The 19,557-nt window shown below is 42.6% G+C and overlaps 2 protein-coding genes across 2 annotated transcripts; both read left to right on the forward strand.

Annotated features, from left to right (window-relative positions):
* Positions 1 to 8,515: 8,515 nt before the first annotated feature.
* Positions 8,516 to 9,343, forward strand: LOC120380957 (olfactory receptor 10C1-like). Its single transcript, XM_039498901.1, has one exon. It carries the CDS (start codon positions 8,516 to 8,518, stop codon positions 9,341 to 9,343), a length of 828 nt encoding a protein of 275 aa, XP_039354835.1.
* An 8,440-nt stretch (positions 9,344 to 17,783) lies between these two features.
* LOC120379879 (olfactory receptor 10C1-like) lies at positions 17,784 to 18,719 on the forward strand. Its single transcript, XM_039497394.1, has one exon. The coding sequence runs from the start codon at positions 17,784 to 17,786 to the stop codon at positions 18,717 to 18,719; it is 936 nt and encodes a 311-aa protein (XP_039353328.1).
* The last annotated feature ends 838 nt before the right edge of the window (positions 18,720 to 19,557 follow it).

The following is a 19,557-nucleotide window of genomic DNA, read 5'->3' on the forward strand; positions in this document are numbered from 1 at the left end:
TATCTACAGAGAGAACACATATTTTAATAATGGGCTCTTCAATTTAGGAGAAAAAGATATAACATGATGGAATGGCTGAAAGTTAAAGCTAGACAAATTCAGACCAGTAGTAGGGCATACACTACACATTGGAACAATTAACCAAGGGTCATGGTGGATTCTCCCTCACTGACAATTTTTAAATCAAGATTGGATGTTTTTCAAAAAGATCTGTTCTAAGAATTATTTTGGGGAAGTTCTGTGGACTGTGGTATACAGGAAGTCAGATGAGGTGATCACAACAGTCCCTTCTGTCCTTGGAATCTATGAATCCAGATGCCTAGAGAGAGGCCACAGTGCTCATGCCGAGAGCCTTACAAGCAGGTATCAAGGATATATTGACATCAAGAAACAGAGCTGCCTATAAGGCTTTGTGAACACCAGTGGTAGCTAAATCTGGGATTTGGGCACCTAAAGTGGCATTTAGGCACCAACCTCTCTTTGTGAATTTAACCCTAACCCTTCCTCACAATGGGAGTCGTGGGGTAATGTTTCTATTGACGTGCATTAAAGGACATATTTTCAAAGGATTCTGCTCATTCAAGTGCCTAACTGTGAGTCAAGTCAATAGGAATTAAGAATGTATATATCTTGATAAACATGGGCCTGGCTGCTTAAGTCACTTTCAGAAATGGTACTTAAGCTTGTAAATCACTTAGGCCTGGTCTACACTAGGAGTTTATGTCAAATTTATTAGCGTTAATTCGATTTAACCGTGCAACCGTCCACACCAGGATGCTAATTAGTTCGACATAGAGGGCTCTTTAGTTCGAATTCGGTACTCCACCCCGACGAGGGGAGTAGCGCTAAATTCGACATGGCTATGTCGAATTAGGCTAGGTGTGGATGCAAATCGAACTTAGTAGCTCCGGGAGCTATCCCACAGTGCACCACTCTGTTGACGCTCTGGACAGCAGTCCGAGCTCAGATGTTCTGATCAGCCATACAGGAAAAGCCCCGGGAAAATTTGAATTCCTTTTCCTGTCTGGCCAGTTCGAATCTCATTTCCTGTGTTGATATCGTGGCGAGCTCAGCAGCACGATGCAGAGCTCTCCAGCAGAGGAGTCTAGGGAATCTCAGAGTAGAAAGAGGGCCCCAGCATGGACTGACCGGGAAGTCTTGGATCTGATCGCTGTGTGGGGCGATGAGTCTGTGCTTTCGGAGCTGCGCTCCAAAAAACGGAATGCAAAGACCTACGAGAAGGTCTCCAAAGCCATGGCACTCAGCGGATACAGCCGGGATGCAACGAAGTGCCGCATGAAAATCAAGGACCTGAGACAAGGCTACCAAAAAATCAAAGCGGCAAACGGACGCTCTGGAGCCCAGCCCCAGACATGCCGCTTCTAGGAGGCACTGCATGCCATTCTCGGTGGGTCTGCCACCACTGCCCCACCAGTGACCGTGGACTCTGAGGATGGGATAGTGTCGACGGGCAGTTTCTCGGCGATGTTTGCCGATGGGGAAGATGAGGAAGGGTTTGTGGAGGACGAGGTAGGCGACAGCGCTTACAATACTGCTTTCCCCGACAGCCAGGATCTCTTCATCACCCTCACAGAGATCCCCTACCAACCCTACCCGGCCGTTAACCCAGACTCTGAATCAGGGGAAGGATCAGTCAGTAAGTGCTATAAACATGTAAACATTTATTTTTTAAAAAACAGGAATAAAAACTATATGAAAAGAAGGTAAATACATATAGGGATCGAACAGAAATCCTCTTGGGACAGTTCCACGAAGCTCTCGGAGAGGTACTCGAAAAGCCTCCGCAGGAGGTTCCTGGGGAGAGGTGCCTTATTGGGTGCTCCGTGGAAGCACACTGTTCCGCGCCGGGCCATCCTGAGGTACAATGGGAGCATTGCCTCGACCAGCATGGCAGCATAGGGCCCTGGTCTGTGCAGGGATTCACGCAGCATGAGCTCTCTGTCTCTCCTAGTGACCCGCCTCAGGGTGATCTCGCTCGGCGACTGCTGCATCTAATTAGGGGAATTACTGTAATGTTACTATTGTGAATGCTTGACTTTTCCTTTGCATAACAATGGCCGTCGTTTAACAGCCACGTGTTGGAGGCTGCAGAGGAAAAGCATACAGGGATCTTTCCTGGGGACAGCCGTGAGGGGCTGGAACAGGGTCAGACTTTGTGCTTTCCAGATTGCCTGTAGCAGGAGGGCACTGCTATCCATTAACTGTTAAGCAGCCTAAAGTTTACGGCTTACCAGGCCTGGCTGCTACACGGATTCTGCTGTCCTGCCCCGCTTGTCCGATCTCCAGTGCAAGACCCCAGGCAATGAAAGCGAATGCTGAAAATTCGAACTTGTCCTGAGAGCACATGAGATAGGTGCCCTGTATGGTCTTGTTCACAGAAACTGAGTAGACTGTGTTCAGTGTTCGCAAACATGTATCTTTGCAAGGAAATCACTTCCTTTTACCCATCACATAGCTGCTGCTCTTTCCTGAACTGCCCCGGCATCCCCCTCACAGAGGCTGGCGCACATTAGGCGGTGAAAGAAAAAGACTCGGGACGAGATGTTCGCTGAACTGATGGCCTGCTCCAGAGCCGAGGCGGCCCAGCAGAGCCAGTGGAGGGAGACCCTCTCTCAGCAGCAGCGCTCACACAGTGAACGGGAGGACAGGTGGCGGCAGGAAGACCAGCAGGCGACTCAAACGCTGCTTGGACTAATGAGGGAGCAAACGGACACGCTCCGGCGCCTTGTGGATGTTCTGCAGGACCGCAGGCAGGAGCAGAGAGCCCCCCTGAACTGTATCTGCAACTGCCCTCCCCCGCCACAAAGTCCTGTCCCCCCCTCACCCAAAATCACAAGAAGGAGGGGTGCTAGGGGCCGTGAAAACTGTCACTCCACCCCAGCAGAGCGCTCATGTACCAAACAGCTCTCATTCCCTAAAGTATGAGAATTGCTTCCCTTCCTGGCTCACCCGATCCAAAATCCCAGTATCATCCCCAAACTGTGTAGTTGAGTATTAAAAATAGTTTGCTGTTCATTAGTGTTTCCATCATGTTTCTTTGCAGAAGACTTTGTGTGAAGGGGAGATAGGGGTTTGTTAATTGCATAGGACAGCCACCATTACCAGGGTACAGACATGGGGGCAGGATCAACAGCAGGTCACACACAGAGTGCAGTCACTAGGCACCCGGGTCACTGTGGGAGGTGTCTGCTGCCCCAGGTCAGTCTGGGAGGTGTATGCCGCCCCAGGGTCCGAGCGCCTGGCATCCACAAATGGCAAGGCAGGCTGCCCTTACCATGCCCTTCCACCCTAGCCATGAACCTCTCTGATGCCCTGAGCCCCAGCCAGAGCCATCATACCCCTACACCTACTCACCCTTCCCACACACCCCTCACCCCTTCCTGCAAACCCACCCCTTCCTGCACACCCTCCTGTAACCGTCCTCCCCCCAGAGACCGCTGTAGGAGCAGGAGCCTGTCAGTCCTCGAGTGCAGAAGCGGTCTGTACATCACTGCACACCGTACCCACCACACTCTCCATCCCTGTTTGAACCCTTTAACGCGAATTCGTTAGTAAAGAAAACTTTGTGAATTAAAAATGACCAATAACTTTATTTTTAAACGTCTGTTGGAAGGGGGGAAACCTGGTGAATGGGGTATGTAACCCCTGAAAAAAGTCAATAGTAACTGAAACAGGGGCAGGTTCAGCTTCTCTGTAAAGAGACTGGACAGTCATAAGTTACCCTGCTCTCTGAGAACCTAGCTTTCAAAGCCTCCCGGATGCACAGCGCTTCCCGCTGGGCTCTTCTAATCGCACGGCTGTCTGGCTGAGCGTAATCAGCAGCCAGGCGATTTGCCTCAACCTCCCATCCCGCCATAAAGGTCTCCCCCTTGCTCTCACAGAGATTGTGGAGCACACAGCAAGCTGCAATAACAATGGGGATATTGGTTTCGCTGAGATCCGAGCGAGTCAGTAAGCTCCTCCATCTCCCCTTGAGATGTCCGAAAGCAAACTCCACCACCATTCTGCACTTGCTCAGCCGGTAGTTGAAGAGCTCCTTGTCACTGTCCAGGGCACCTGTATAGGGCTTCATGAGCCAGGGTATTAGCGGGTAGGCTGGGTCCCCGAGGATCACTGTAGGCATCTCCACATCCCCAACACTTATATGGTGGTCCGGGAAGAAACTACCTTCCTGCAGGCGTCTAAACAGACCAGAGTTCCTGAAAACACGCGCATCATGAACCTTGCCCGGCCACCCGACGTAGATGTTGGTAAAACGTCCCCTATGGTCCACCAGTGCTTGCAGCACCATTGAAAAGTAGCCCTTTCGGTTAATATACTGGCTGGCCTGGTTGGCCGGTCCCAGGATAGGGATGTGAGTGCCATCTATAGCCCCACCGCAGTTTGGGAATCCCATCGCGGCGAAGCCATCTATGACGACCTGGAAGTTTCCCAGGGTCACTACCTTTGAGAGCAGTAGCTCAATGATTGCGTGGGCTACTTGCATCACAGCAACCCCCACGGTAGATTTGCCCACGCCAAAGTGGTTCACTACTGACCGGTAGCTGTCTGGCGTGGCAAGTTTCCAGAGGGCTATGGCCACTCGCTTCTGCACAGTCAGGGCTGCTCGCATCCGGGTGTCCTGGCGCTTCAGGGCAGGGGACAGCAAGTCACACAGTTCAAGGAAAGTGCCCTTACGCATCCTGAAGTTTCGCAGCCACTGTGATTCATCCCAGACCTGCAGCACTATGCGGTCCCACCAGTCCGTGCTTGTTTCCCGGGCCCAGACTCGCCATCCCATAGCATGAACGTGACCCATTGCCACCATGATCTCCGCGGCGTGGGATCCCGTGCTTTGTGAGAGGTCTGTGCCACTCTGACACTTCATGTCCTCACCGTGCTGCTGGAGCCTCCTCGCCCGATTTCTCAGCAGCTGACTGTGGAAGAGGTGGACGATAAGGTGCGAGGAGTTGACAACGGCCATAAGTGCAGCGATGATCGCAGCGGGCTCCATGTTCGCAGTGCTGTGGCGTCCGCGCTGTCACTGACCAGAAAAGTGCAGTAACAGATTTCCCGCCGGCGCTTTCAGGGAGAGAGGGCGGGAGTGACGTTTGAATGACGACAGTTACCCAAAACCACCCTAGACACATTTTTCCCCCAGCAGGCATTGGGGGCTCTACCCAGCATTCCAATGGGAAGCGGGGACTGCGGGAACTGTGGGATAGCTGCCCAGAATGCACCGCTTCCAATGTCGACGCTTGCCCTGTTAGTGTGGACTCACAAAATTGAATTAGTGTCCTTAGTGTGGATACACAAATTCGAATTCATAAGGTCGAATCCACAAATTCGACCTAAGTTAAATCGAACTACTCTTGTAGTGTAGACATACCCTTAGATGTTTAGAAAATTATTTAGATTAGATTGATTAGAAAATTTTACCCTTGATTAATTAGGAACAGGTTCTGGCAATCTTTTCACACTGAAAATAATGGGGCTTTTGTAGATGAAGGTGCTATTAATTGTTTTTAAGAATCTTCCCTTTGACTTTGTGAAGTTATCATTTGTCAAAGGTAGCCTGGACTTAGTCCTGTAGCTGTGATGTGATGCAACGATCCTGCCATTTCCCTTGGGTGGGAATTGTTTGCACTCAATGGCATTTGGCTGGAGGCATCCTGCATTTGGACCAAACTATGAGGCCCTTGCTTGGTTATGAGAGGTGGAATTTCGAAAGGTGCCCACAGGACTTAGAACTTTAACACACAACCAAAGATGCAAATATTCTGTGCCAAAGTGTACTCCTATTGAAGTCAACTATTTGATATTGATTTTAATGGGAGGAAGACACTGCCTGAATAGCTATGATACATCTTCATACAATGGGGATTTGAGGTGAATCAAAGACCAGGTCCCCAGGGTTTCCAAAGAAGCTGTTAAATTTTCCCATTTCTTCTGATACTGAATTTGCTGTTGATCACAGAAAGGAGATGAACATGGCCTACGGAGGAGGTGAGAAATTTTTTGTTTTAACTATATTTCCTTTGGATTCTTCTAAATGTGCTGAATCTAGATGAGTCTCCTTAAATTCCCATTATTTCTTGAACTGAAATGTGCTCTGTTTTAAAGTTCCAAGCACATTCAACTGAGTGCAGAAAATGCTGATTTGATTAAATCAATACCTTTTACATTGCAACATATTGATTCTGTCTAAATTTGGATCGGACATTATCAGAAAGTTTTGTCTATTTTATTCAATTCAAAATGATTACATGGAAGATATCATTCAAACATACAAAAATGAAATATTGTTAGACTATTGAAATGAAACATTTCATCATGTATTCATAAGATTCCAACAAAGAACTTTTGGAATATATAATTTTGTAAAATAAAATCAGATATTTTGCCTTTTCATCCTGGTTTGTGATTAAATGAAATTTTGAAATCTTTGTATTTACCATGGGGCATATACATTTTGGTTTTTGATCAAACATAGTTAATAAAACGAAAAAGGAAATTAATTCCTCAGCTCTGATCTCACTTAATTGAGTTTACACTGATGGAACCATGTGGACTTCCATGAACTGACTGTGTACGTCAGATAGGGTAGATGTTTAGCTACCATAGCTTTCCTCCTGTTTTTTACTGGCATGACTCCATTAATTGCAATGAGTTTCACAGGGATGCCCTAAATAACTGTAATTTGACAGGTGTAGGAGCCGTGTTAGTCTGTATCCGCAAAAACAACAGGAGTACTTGTGGCACCTTAGAGACTAACACATTAATTTGAGCATAAGCTTTCGTGGGCTACAGCTCACTTCTTTGGATGCAATTTGACAAAGAGACTTAGGAGACTGTCAATATATTTATTCAATAATAATTCATTGTTGGACTTTTGGTGAAGACTCAGGGTGCAATTTTAGTGAGGAGCAGGTCTCAAATATAAATGAAATGAAAAATTGCACTCAATAAAAACTGATTCCCATATATATACACATTCAAGAGGACAATAATTTTTACACTCATGATCTAGATGGTTTACACAGGGAGAGACACGTGTTCTCATCTTTCTTACCATTTGGCTCCAGTGAAGCTACTCCTGATTTATCAGAGTATAATTAAGCTTAGAAAAGGGACAACTAATGGGGGAAATGTTAGACTTCTTTCAAATCATGAATGGTGTGGAGAAAATGAAAAGGGAAGTCTTATTTACTCATTTGCATAACACACAAACCAGGGATAACTTAATTAAATCAATAAGCAGCATGTTTAAGACAAGCATAAGGAATTATTTCTTCATATGTACACAGTGATCGCATGGAACTTATTGCCAGGGATGTTGTGAAGACCAAAAGTATAACTGGGTTAAAAAAAGAACTAGATAAGTTCATGGAGGATACGTCCATCAATAGCTATTATCAAAGATAGCCAAGGACACAACCCCATACTCTGGGTGTCCCTAAGTTTCTAACTATCAGAAGCTGGGACTGATTGAGAGGGGATGGATCACTCATTAAAGGCTCTGTACTTGTTAATCTCCTTTGAATCATCTAACACCTTCCACTGTCAGAAGACAAGATACTGGGCTAGATGGACCATTGATTTGACTCTGGTTGAGCACCCTTACTTTCTGAAGTAAAAATAGAATTGGTGAAATGAAGAGGATTATCAAGTTTTATGATATGAGGAAAAAGGGAAAGTTAATGGGTAGATAAAGTGAGGCACAAACAGAGGTGGAGGGATGAAGAAAGAGAGGACAAAGTAAATCAGATCAGGATTAGTGACACTGAAGTCAATGGACTGTTATCAGTTTCGTGGAGAAGAGAGGAGAAACAGGCCATTAGATTATGTGTGTGTGTGTGTGTGTGTGTGTGTGTGTGTGTGTGCGCGCGCTACTGAGTAGCACAGTGAATAGCATAACCTCCACATGTGCTTTTCATATAGAGAGATGGAATTGCCATGCAGTGAAATTACAATAAACCTGTCCATATGCTCAGTTGAAGTATATTGGTGTAGCTTCCCAGATTGTGCCACATTCCTGTTGAGAATCAAATAAATGGTAATATATTATTTTAACATACATGTTCCAAGAAACTTGAGTGCAGATTTTGAAATTACTTACACCAGTGTAACTCTATTGAACCTGATTCTGGTTGCACCTGTTTTATATAAGCATAAGGTAATTGATCCAAGTATTTTTTTCTTCCGATGCTAGTATAGAACACGTGCATTTCATTGCGTTTATTAACATACACTAATATAAAGCCAGTGATACTGAGGAAAGAATGGAAACCATTGACTTCAGTGAAGTTACTCTGGATTTACTGTGTTGTGATAAGAGAATTGGTCCAAAATGGTGTCAGTCCTGATTCATATCAGACAAGCAGAGGTATGGTTCCATGGAGAGAAAGGAGAAAGAAAATATATTAATAGATAAATAAATTTAATTCACTATACCAAACTAATATGTAGTTTTTCTTTTTATTTCTCAAGATGACGTATGTTGATCGAGGAAAAAATGGGAAATAAGACCTCCGTGACTGAGTTTGTCATACTTGGCCTCTCTAACCACACAGACGGGAATATCGTTCTGTTTGTGGTGTTTCTATGCATATACATCTTCACAATGCTGGGAAACATCCTCATAATCATTGCCATAAGTGTCGATCCAGACCTTCACACCCCCATGTATTTCTTTCTCAGGAACTTGTCCTTTCTGGAGATCTGCTACACCTCGGTCACTCTGCCCAAGATGCTGGCCAACCTCCTCTCAGAAGACAAAACCATCTCCTTTGCTGGTTGTGCTGTACAAATGTATTTCTTTCTATTCTTTGGTGGAACAGAGTGCTTCCTCCTAGCTGCTATGGCCTATGACCGCTACTGTGCCATATGCAACCCACTGCGCTACACCGCCATCATGAATAAGAGGGTTTGCATCCAGCTGTCTAGTGGCTCATGGATCTGTGGCATGCTGGTGGCCCTGGAGCACACAATCTTTATTTTCACACTTCCTTTTTGTGGACCCAATGTTATCAACCACTTCTTGTGTGAGATGCAGCCGCTGCTGAAGCTGGTGTGCGGGGACACCTACTGGAATGAGATCCAGATCATCGTGGGTGCTGCTATCATCCTCATTCTGCCATTGTTGCTGATCCTGGTCTTCTTCACCTTTGTCATCTCCACCATTCTTAAAATTAGCTCTGCCGAAGGCAGGTGCAAAATATTTTCCACCTGCTCCTCACACCTCATTGTGGTGACCTTGTTCTATGGGATGGCCCTTATCATGTATGTGCGCCCCAAGTCCAGCTTTTCTCCAGATGTGAACAAGTTACTCTCTCTGTTCTAATCAGTGGTGACTCCGATCTTGAACCCCATTATCTACAGCCTCAGGAACAAGGAGGTGAAAGATGCCTTGAGGAAAACAGGGATGAAGATGTTCCATCCACAAAAATAGACATTTTCCTCCAACTGGATTATTCCCTGGGGAACATCTCTGCTCTCAAGAGACTCTACAATGCTAAAGAGACCAAGAGATAGCTCAGCACTTCATAGCAAGTTATCAGATCGAACGTAGTGTTGGTCTACTTTTTCTGAAATTTGTATTTCAATGAAATTTTTTCATTAAGATTTTGAATTTCAACAAGTGAATCTTGTAGAAAACAAAAATAAAAAAATAAAAAATATAAAAAATGAAATTACATTGCTGCCTTCTCCCATTGTTTCACTAGTTCTAATTGATGTATATCTGCAGTTCATAGACACTCCCCCATACAAATTTTAATTAGAGTTTGTTGAAATTTTCTGAGTTTCCCAAATATTTCTCCTCCCAAAAATTAATGACAGAAATAGGTAGAGGAACTGGGAAATGTTTTGCAATTCTCTTTGCCCTTAGTAGATTAGTTCATATTTTTAGAACTTTCTATTAAATTTCAAAAATGCTTACCAAGGAATTTCAGATATCTCAAAAAGAATGTCAGTAATAACGTTCTCCCATTTGTCAATCTTTTCTAATTCAGCAACATCTCAGTTCTAGAGCAGAATATCCTTAATCATAAGATTGCACATGGGTCATCTGAAGTCTAAGAGGAAACCTCTATTGCTGGACAACTCATTTTTATTATTCTCTAGTCCTGGGACTTGCAAAGTCATTAATCACAGCATCTTTCCCCCCAGGAATTCATTGTGAGTGAAGGGTACATCCAGTGTGATTTGTTTTCTAACTCTCACAAGACCTAACTTCTAGGTATATAGAAAATAATTTGTATTCACAAAGCCTGGGTTAGGGGTCCAGGTTTTCTTCACGAGTGGAGGTATATAGGTGCCAAATAATAGGATCCTGAAACGCCAGGATGGCGAATGGGGAGCTGCCTTAACTAGCTAACAGGAGATGCTGAATAGAGTACTGTGTGCTAAGCCTTGCCCCTCAACAGAAGCCCGGCACCTAGGTCCAGGCTGAAGTGAAGGTCATATATTTGGTTGGGGTCTAAAGCAGGAACTATCTCCTGGAGGTAGGTTCCTGAGAGGTTTCTTGCATGAAACAATGTAGGAGGAGTTGGTGCTGCAGCAGCCTCCTCATAACTTTTAGCTGGAGTCCCTCCTCTGTCTGATGAGGATAAGGTATTTGTAAAGGATGTTTCCCACCTTACGGGTGAATGCCTTAACCATTGAGGTGTTGGATATTCTGCTGGAGGATTCCCTCCTCCTTTCCTAATGAATGAAGCTCTGCTTTACATAGATAATTAAAGAGTCGTCAGAGCAGGGCAGCTGGGTCCTGGGGCTGCCACCTTCCAGGGGTGTACCCCAACCATCACACTAGAGAGTCATTTTCACATGCTCTCTGGCCCAGTTAATATGCAAGCTTTTAATTAAAAAATGAAACAGCTGTAACAGGAGAGATTGAGGGGAACCTCTGTTGGAACATCCCATAGCCCAGTGTTTAGGGAGGAGATACAAGTCCAAATCCTTTCTAATTGCTGTTGGTTGTTAGCCAGTACAATAGATGGTGATCAAATTGCCCAAGAAGTCCACAGACTCAGTTCAGAGGTGAAGGCACTCGGCTTCGTTAACAATAAACTTGGGCTGGTGCTAGTTCCCCGGCTCAATGGTTACAGTTACAGTAACACACATATGCTCGTTACAATGGAAAAGCTCAGTTAGCAGCAGGACTTCCCACTCCCACCTAGGCCAGACTAAGAGTTAAGGTGAGGCATCCCAACACGTATAGACTGAGACAGGCAATCTGGGATAAACAATTTAGTTGCCACATTATGTGTTTCATGACATTTGTTACATCCTATTGTACCTTTCTCCTGATGTTTCAGACAACACACCCCTATTCATCACTTCAGTCAAACCATTTTATCGTGTTCTAGGTGGGGGTGTTCTTGTGCTGGCCTGCTGGAATGTGTTTGTGTTTTAGTGATGTTAGCAATACCTGTGCCAAGTTCATGTACTGGACAGTGAATTTCAATGAGACATCTGTTTTGTAATGGGCCTGACTTTCGCTCATAGTCTAACTCTCGCTAACTTAGCTTTATATCAGCTGGGCCTGATTTCAGGTCAGACTTAGGCCTCATGCCAGGCTCCATGTTTCAGGCTCTCTATTTCCACCACGCTTGTGAGGTAGAGGAGGACTAGAACAGCGGCTAAGCCCTATGGCAACTGGGTATCCTAACGACTGCACTAAAAGTTATGAGGGACGTCCTCCTCCTTGGTTGTTTTGTGTGGAGCTAGGCAGCCAATGAGATGCCTACTGGATCGGGACCCACAGGCACCTTGATGAAGCTTTGCCTGTCTTTCCCAGTTAGTGGGTCATACTGGACATTATGCACAACGTAGTATTGATAGTACACACATTTTTATTAAAAAAAAGTAGAAAGATAAACAATTAAGATGGCTGACACTAAATGCATTAAAATCTGGTCAATTGTTAGATCTCAAAATGTAACTGGGAATTATCACTGAGGGAGGGAATCATCACTGAGGGAGAATGTGTGTAGCAGGGTTCCATACTAGTCAACATTTTTATCAATGACCTGGAAAAAACCCATAAAATCATTACTGATAATATTTGAAGATGACACAAAAAATAGGGGAGTGGAAAATAATGAAGAGGATAAGTCATTGATTCTAAGAGAGCCAAATCTTTTGGTTAACTGTGCATAAGCAAACAATTTGCTTTTCAGTATAGCTAAATGTAAATATATATTTCTGGAAACAAAGAATGTTGGCCATACTTCCAGGATGGGGGACTCTATTCTGGGAAACAGTGACAAAGAAAAGGTTGTGGTGGTCAAAGTAGAAAATCAGCTGAACATGAGCTCCCAGGGCAACGCTGTAGCCAAAAGAGCTAATGTGATCCTGTGATGCATAAAAAAGGGAATCTGGAATAGGAGTAGAGAGGTTATTTCACCACTGTATTTGCTACTGGAGTGTCTTCTGCCCACAATCCCAGAAGGTTATTAATAAATTCGAGAGGTTTCATAGAAGAGCTCTGAAAAGGATTAAAGGATTAGAAAAGATGCCTTACAGTGATAGATTAAAGGATTTCAATCTATTTAGCTTTAGAAAGAGAAAATGAAGGGATGACTTGATCACAGTGTGTAAGTATCCACATGGGGAACAAATATTTAATAATGGGCCCTTCAATTTAGAAGAAAAAGATAGAACAAGATGGAATGTCTTAAAGTTAAATCTAGACAACTTCAGACCAAAAGTAAGGCATACATTTTTTAATAGAGCAATTAATGTTGGAATAATTAAGCAAGGTTTGTGAGGTATTCTTCATAACTGACTATTATAAAATCAAGATTAGGTGTTTTTCTACAAGATCTTCTCTAGGAATTATTTTGGGGAAGTTCTATGGCCTGTGCTCTAAAGGTCAGACTAGGCAATCGCAACACTCCCTTCTGCCCTTGGAATATATTAATCCAGACATGGAAAGACACTCACATGCTCATTTCCAGAGCCAGACTGATAGACACCTAGGGAACTTTGAAACCAAAAACTGAGCTGCTGAGTAAGTTCACATGCCTGCAGGGTTACTCAGTGATGAGTGAGGGGTTTGTGAACACCTGTGGTAGATAAATTTGGGATGTAAGGACCTAATATGCATCTAAGTCTATCCCTTACTCTTCCTCCCAAGGAGGATATGTGTGTTAGGGTAATATTTTCACGGTACCATTGGCTTTCAGTAACAGACAGACTTTCAAAGGTATTCAGGTGCCTAACTCTCAGTCAAGTCACTGGGAGTTAGGCACTTAAATACCTTTAAAAACCATGGCCCTGGGTGCCTAAATCACTTTCACACATGACACTTAAGCTGGCAAATCACTTAGATTATACAGAAAATGTTACCCCCATCATGGATAGGGGGGAAGGGTAGTAACCTTTATGTAGTATCATAAAATCCCTCCTTGGCAGCTGTACTGAATTGCCTTACCTATAAGGTGTTAAGCAGTTCAAATAATCTAGTTGGCATCTGACCAGAAGGACCAATGAGGAAAGAAGATACTTTCAAATCTGTGGGGAAGAATTTGTTTTTTGTTGTTCTCTTTTGTTGTTCCCTCTCTGGACGGAGGGAGAAGCCAAGCAGGTATAATATCTCCTAAAAATATACCTGGAATAATCCAACTAAAACCACAGAAACTGTGAGTAGGGCAAGGAAATGCATTAGTTTAGGTATATTATTCTCAAGCCTCCCCAGGAAAGGGGGTGAAGGGCTTTGAGAGGATATTTTGGGGTGATAGAGATTAAAAGTGACCCTTCCCTGAATTTGTGTGTAAATCACTTGGTGGTGGTAGCAATACCATGCAAGGACAAGGAAAGGAATTTGTGCCTTGGGGAAGTTTTAACCTAAGCTGGTAGAATACAAGTTTAGTGGGTTTTTCAAGCAGGTCCCCACATCTGTACCCCAGAGTTCAGAGTGGAGGGGGGAACCCTGACATCCCCTATTAATTAGGGTCAGGTAAGGGTAATCTTATTCACATTGAAAATAATGGGGCTTCTGTCAATGAAGGAACTATTCATTGTGTTTTAGGAATCCTCCCTTTGCCCCGGTGGAGGCGTCATTTATTGAAACCATTATGAGCTCAGTCCTGTAACTATCATGTGTCACAACCATTCTGCCCTTGTACTTGGGTGGGAATTGTATGCACTCAATGGTATTTTGCTAAAGGCAGCCTGCATTTGGACCAAATCCTGAGGTCCTTGCTTAGTTATGAGGGGTGAAATTTGGAAGTGTCCATGGCATTTAGGAGCTTAAGTGACAGCTGGATATCTGTCCAAAGTCACAGAAATTCAATGCCATAGTCTATCCTTTTGAAATCATTAGATGTTTGGCCTTGATTTCAATGGGAGGAAGATTATTCATTTAACAGTTATGTTATGGTTTCATATAATGGGTCCTCAGAGGTAAAGCAACACCACATCCCTGGGGCTTCTAAAGAAGCTGTTAAATAGTACAGTTCCATCTGTGACTGAATTCTTTGATAATCACAGAGAAGGCTACAGAGTAGGTGAGACATTTTTTGACTTGACTAGAAATATGTTAATTTCCTCCGGATTATTCTAAAAGAGCTGACTCTAGATGAGGCATGTTAAATTCCTATTATTTCTTAAATGGAAATGTACTCTGTTTTAAAGTTTAAAGCCCTGATAATTATATCCCACTGTCTCTAAAGTCACAAGCGACTCCACTGCTGCTAACAGCAGAATGGGTGGAAAATATTCCAGCAGAACAATTTGCCATTAGAAAATGCTGATTGGATTAAATGAAAACATTTTACATGGCAATATATTGCTTAGGTCTAAATGTTGATAGGATGTTATCAGAAAGTTTTGGCTATTCTATTCTAGTCAAAATGATACCATTGAAAGATACTATTTGAACATTCCAAAATGATATTTTGCTACCTTTTTTAAATGAAACATTCCATGTGTTGATAAGGTTCCAACAAACTATTTTTGGAATAGTTAATTTTTTGAAAAAAACCTGTTGGTTCATCCTAATTTATAATCAAATGAAATTTTGAAATTGTACATTTCCCCTGGGATATAAATTTTGTTTTTTGAGTAAATGTAGTTAATAATATGAAAAAGGCAAATGGATTGCTCAACTCTGATCTCATTTTCCTGAGTTTACACCGATGAAACTACATTGATTTCAATGAAATGACTGTGCACATGAGAAGATGGTATAGCTGTTTAGTCACCATAGATTTCCTTCTGTTTTTTAACAGTATAGCCTTTCTTTTTAATTCTTAAAATGAAATATGCTGAAGAAGAGATGAAAAATGACATAATTTATGCAAGGATAAACTGGGATATCTGTGGTTATTCAAGATTTACTTCCATGTTAGAGAGAGGAGAATCATGCTCTAAATAATTGTAATTTGGGAAAGAGATTTCAGAGACTGTCAGCATATTTATTCTATAAAAAAATCATGCTTGCATAAGGCTGATAGACACCAGTTGTCAGCAGGCAGGATTGAACCTGGAACCTCTGAAGCTCAGTGCATGAGTCTCTAGTACGTGAACCTCTATTACAGGAACTAAAAGCCAAATGGCTTTTAGCTAGGGCTGTAGAGCAAACTTATTAATTTCGCTCTCACCCTCTAAGTGGTCTCGGTGCCACTAGATAGGACAGAACACCATACCTAGGAGGTGTGTGGCTTAGAATTGGACTTTCAGTGGAGCCTAAGGGCTTTAGGCACCCATCTCAACTTCAGCGAGGAACAGACCTCATATGATTTTATAAATAACATAAAATAAAATAAAATAAAAACTGCACTCAATTATACTTTTCCTTTGTGATGTTCAAATTCAGGATGACAATAATCATTTACTAGCATCATCTAGATGTTTTACATAGGCACAAACACGTGTTCTGATCTTCCTTACTGTAGCACAACATTGGTGCTACTCACTTGGCTCCAGTGAAGCTGCTCCTGGTATATCCTAGTGTAAGTAAGCTCAGCTTAAAAAAACACAAGTGAGGGGGCAATGATAGAGGTCTACACAATCATGAATGGTGTGCATTAAGCGAAAAGGGAAGCAATATTTACCCCTTCGCATAACACAAGAACCAGGGGCCACCTAATGAAATTAATAGACAGTGGGTTTAAAACAAACAAAAGGAAATGCTTCACACAATGGACAGTCAACCTGTGGAACTCATTGTCATGGAATGTTGTGAAGGTCAAAAGTATCACTGGGTTAAAAAAAGAATTAGTTAAGTTCATGGAGGATAGGTCCATCGGTGGCTATTAGTCAAAATCCTGAAGGATACATCCCCATGCTTAGAATGTCCCAAAGCCAAATTTGGGTCTAGAATATAGGGCAGTGGTGGGCAACCTGTGGCCCGTGGGCCACACAAAGCCCTTCAGGGTAATCTGCTATCAGGCTGTGAGACAATTTATTTACATTGACCGTCCTCAGGCATGGCTACCCGCAGCTCCCAGTGGCCACGGTTCACCATTCCCAGCCAATGGGAGCTGCAGGAAGTGGCGTGGGCCACAGGGACATGCTGGCCACTGCTTTCCACAGCTCCCATTGGCCAGGAATGGCAAACTGTGGCCACTGGGATAGCTCTGGAGGACTGTTCCAATGTACACTATTATCTAGACTTTTTATAACTAACTTCTACAAAACGCATACGTCATAATGACCATTACTGGATCATCACTTTTCCTAACTTTCAATAAACTTCTAATATCAGAGGCACCTAGAGTCAAGCTTTCCATCTACTTATCTTCTTTCAATCTATTTACTTTTCTATCCCCTCCTCCCATTCTGCTTAGCAGTAACTGTAGCAAGTTTTGACCTTCCTCTAAAAGCCTGTTTTTAAATTAACCCTTAACTATGTGGTGTTCTATTTCAGTAATTCATGGCAGCTGAATGCCCATAATATGGTTGCAGTTAGCTTGATCAGATTCTGGAGTATACACACCTCTCAAATCCAAGGTAACACAAACAGAGGTGGAGGCATGAAGAAAGAGCAGACAGAGTAAATGAGATGAGGATTATGGGCAATGAAGTCAATGGAGTGTTGTCGGTCTTGTGGAAAAGAAAGGAGAAGCAGGCCATCTCAGCAGCACAGTACATAACATAGCTCCCCACATGTGTTTTCCATGTAGTTAGTTGGAATTGCCATGCAGTGAAATTATGATAAGTGAGTCTATATTCTCAGATTATCTATATCAGTCTAACTTCAATGATTGTACCACACACCAGCCAAGAATAATACAAATGGTAGTATATTAATTTTATGTTTCTTTATTTTATCATAAGGCTCCAAGAAACTAGAAGGCAGATTTTGATGTCTGTTCCATCATTGCAAATCGATTGAAACTGATTCTGATCACACCAGTGTTTTATCCAATTATAAATTCATTGTTCTCAGTTACCCTCTTTCCGATGCTGGTATGAAAGAGATCATTTCCACTGAGGTGAGGCCCATACACCAATATAAAGATGGTGTAACTGAGAGGAGAATGAGAGCTGTTGACTTTAGTAAACTTACTCAGGATTTATAGATTTGTGACAGGAGAATCTGACCAAAATTGTATTGGGCCTGAGCCATATAATATGGACAGAGTGATGGATGCATGGAGAAAAAGGTGCAATAGAGATAGATAGATAGATAGATAGATAGATAGATAGATAGATAGATAGATAGATAGATAGATAGATAGATAGATTATGCCAATTTGTCTTGATTTAAAGTATCAAACTAACATGTCATTTTTTCTTTTTAATTCTCAAGATGAAATATGCTGAGGAAGAAAATGAGAAAAAACAGCTCTGTGATTGAGTTTGTCATACTGGGATTCTCTAATCGCCCAGACACGAGTTCCATTTATTTTGTGTTATTTCTGTGCATTTACATCATCACAGTGCTGGGCAACATCCTCATCATTATCATCATCAATGTTGATCCGTCCCTTCACACCCCCATGTATTTCTTCCTCAGGAACTTGTCCTTCCTGGAGATCTGCTACACCTCAGTCACCCTTCCCAAGGTAATGTCCAACCTCCTCTCAGAGAATAAAGCTATTTCCCTTGCTGGTTGTGCAGTACAGATGTATTTCTTTCTATTCTTTGGTGTTACTGAATGCTGCCTCCTTGCATCTATGGCGTATGACCGCTACAGTGCTATATGCAAACCACTGCAATACATGACCATCATGAATAAGAGGGTTTGCATCCAGCTGACAGGTGGCTCATGTATCTGTGGCACCCTGGTGGCTGTGGGGCACACAACCTTCATCTTCACACTTCCTTTCTGTGGGTCCAATGTGATCAACCACTTCTTCTGTGAGATCCAGCCAGTGCTGAAGCTGGTGTGCGGGGATACCTACTGGATTGAGATCCAGATCTCTGTGGGTGCTGCCTTTGTCCTCATGATGCCTTTCATGCTGATCCTGGTGTCCTACATCTGTATCATTTCCACCATCCTTAAAATTACGTCCATCCAAGGCAGGCGCAAAGCCTTCTCCACCTGCTCCTCACACCTCATTGTGGTCACGTTGCTCTACGGGACGGCCCTTATCATGTATGTGCGCCCCAAGTCCAGCTTCTCTCCAGATGTGAACAAGTTACTCTCTCTGTTCTACTCAGTGGGGACTCCAATCTTGAACCCCATTATCTACAGCCTCAGGAACAAGGAGGTGAAAGATGCCTTGAGAAAAACAGGGATGAATTTATGTCATCCACAAAAATAGATTTTTTTTCTCCAGCTAGATTATTCCCAGGGAAATATCCCAGCTCTCAGGAGATTCTATATTGCTAAAGAGACCAAGAGATAGTTCAGCATTACAAAGAAATTTATCTAATCAAATATAGTGCTGGTCACCTTTTTCTGAAATTTGTATTAAATGACATTTTTTCATTACAATTTTGAATTTGAACAAAATAAATGAGGATTTTATTCTATTCCCTTCTGGCCTAATAATGTGTGAATCTTCTAGAAAAGAAAAGAAAAGAAAAGAAAAGAAAAGAAACAAAAATAATATGAAAGTACATTGCTTCCTCTTCCGATAGTTTGATGAGTTCTAATTGAAATATTTCTGCCTTTTATATAAAAATCTCCCATATTTCAATTAGAGTTGATTGAAATTTTCCAAGTTTCCCAAATATTTCTCTTCCCAAATGTTAAAGACAAAAACATGCATTGGGTAGAATAGTTTGAAAATGTTTTGCTATTATTTTTTCACCCTCGGTAGAGGCAAGTATATTTTGTAGAACTTTTTTAATTAATTGCAAAAAATGCTTTCAAAGAAATTTCAGATATCTCAAACACCATGTTATTAATTATTCTCTCCAAATTTTCAATACATTCTAATTCAGATGCATTTCAGTTCTAGACTAGAATGCCATTTATAATAGTATCATACATGGGATATCTGAAGTCTAAGAGAAATCTGCATTGCTGGTTATAGCATATTTGTTGATATTTTATCCTGGAACATGGAAAACCATTAACCACAGCATCTTTTTTTCACCACAAACTTACTGTTCATCAAGGGTACATCCAGTGTGAAGTATCTGTCTCTTTCTCAC

This window comes from Mauremys reevesii, linkage group 13 (assembly GCF_016161935.1).
Source record: "Mauremys reevesii isolate NIE-2019 linkage group 13, ASM1616193v1, whole genome shotgun sequence".
NCBI lineage: Eukaryota > Metazoa > Chordata > Testudines > Geoemydidae > Mauremys > Mauremys reevesii.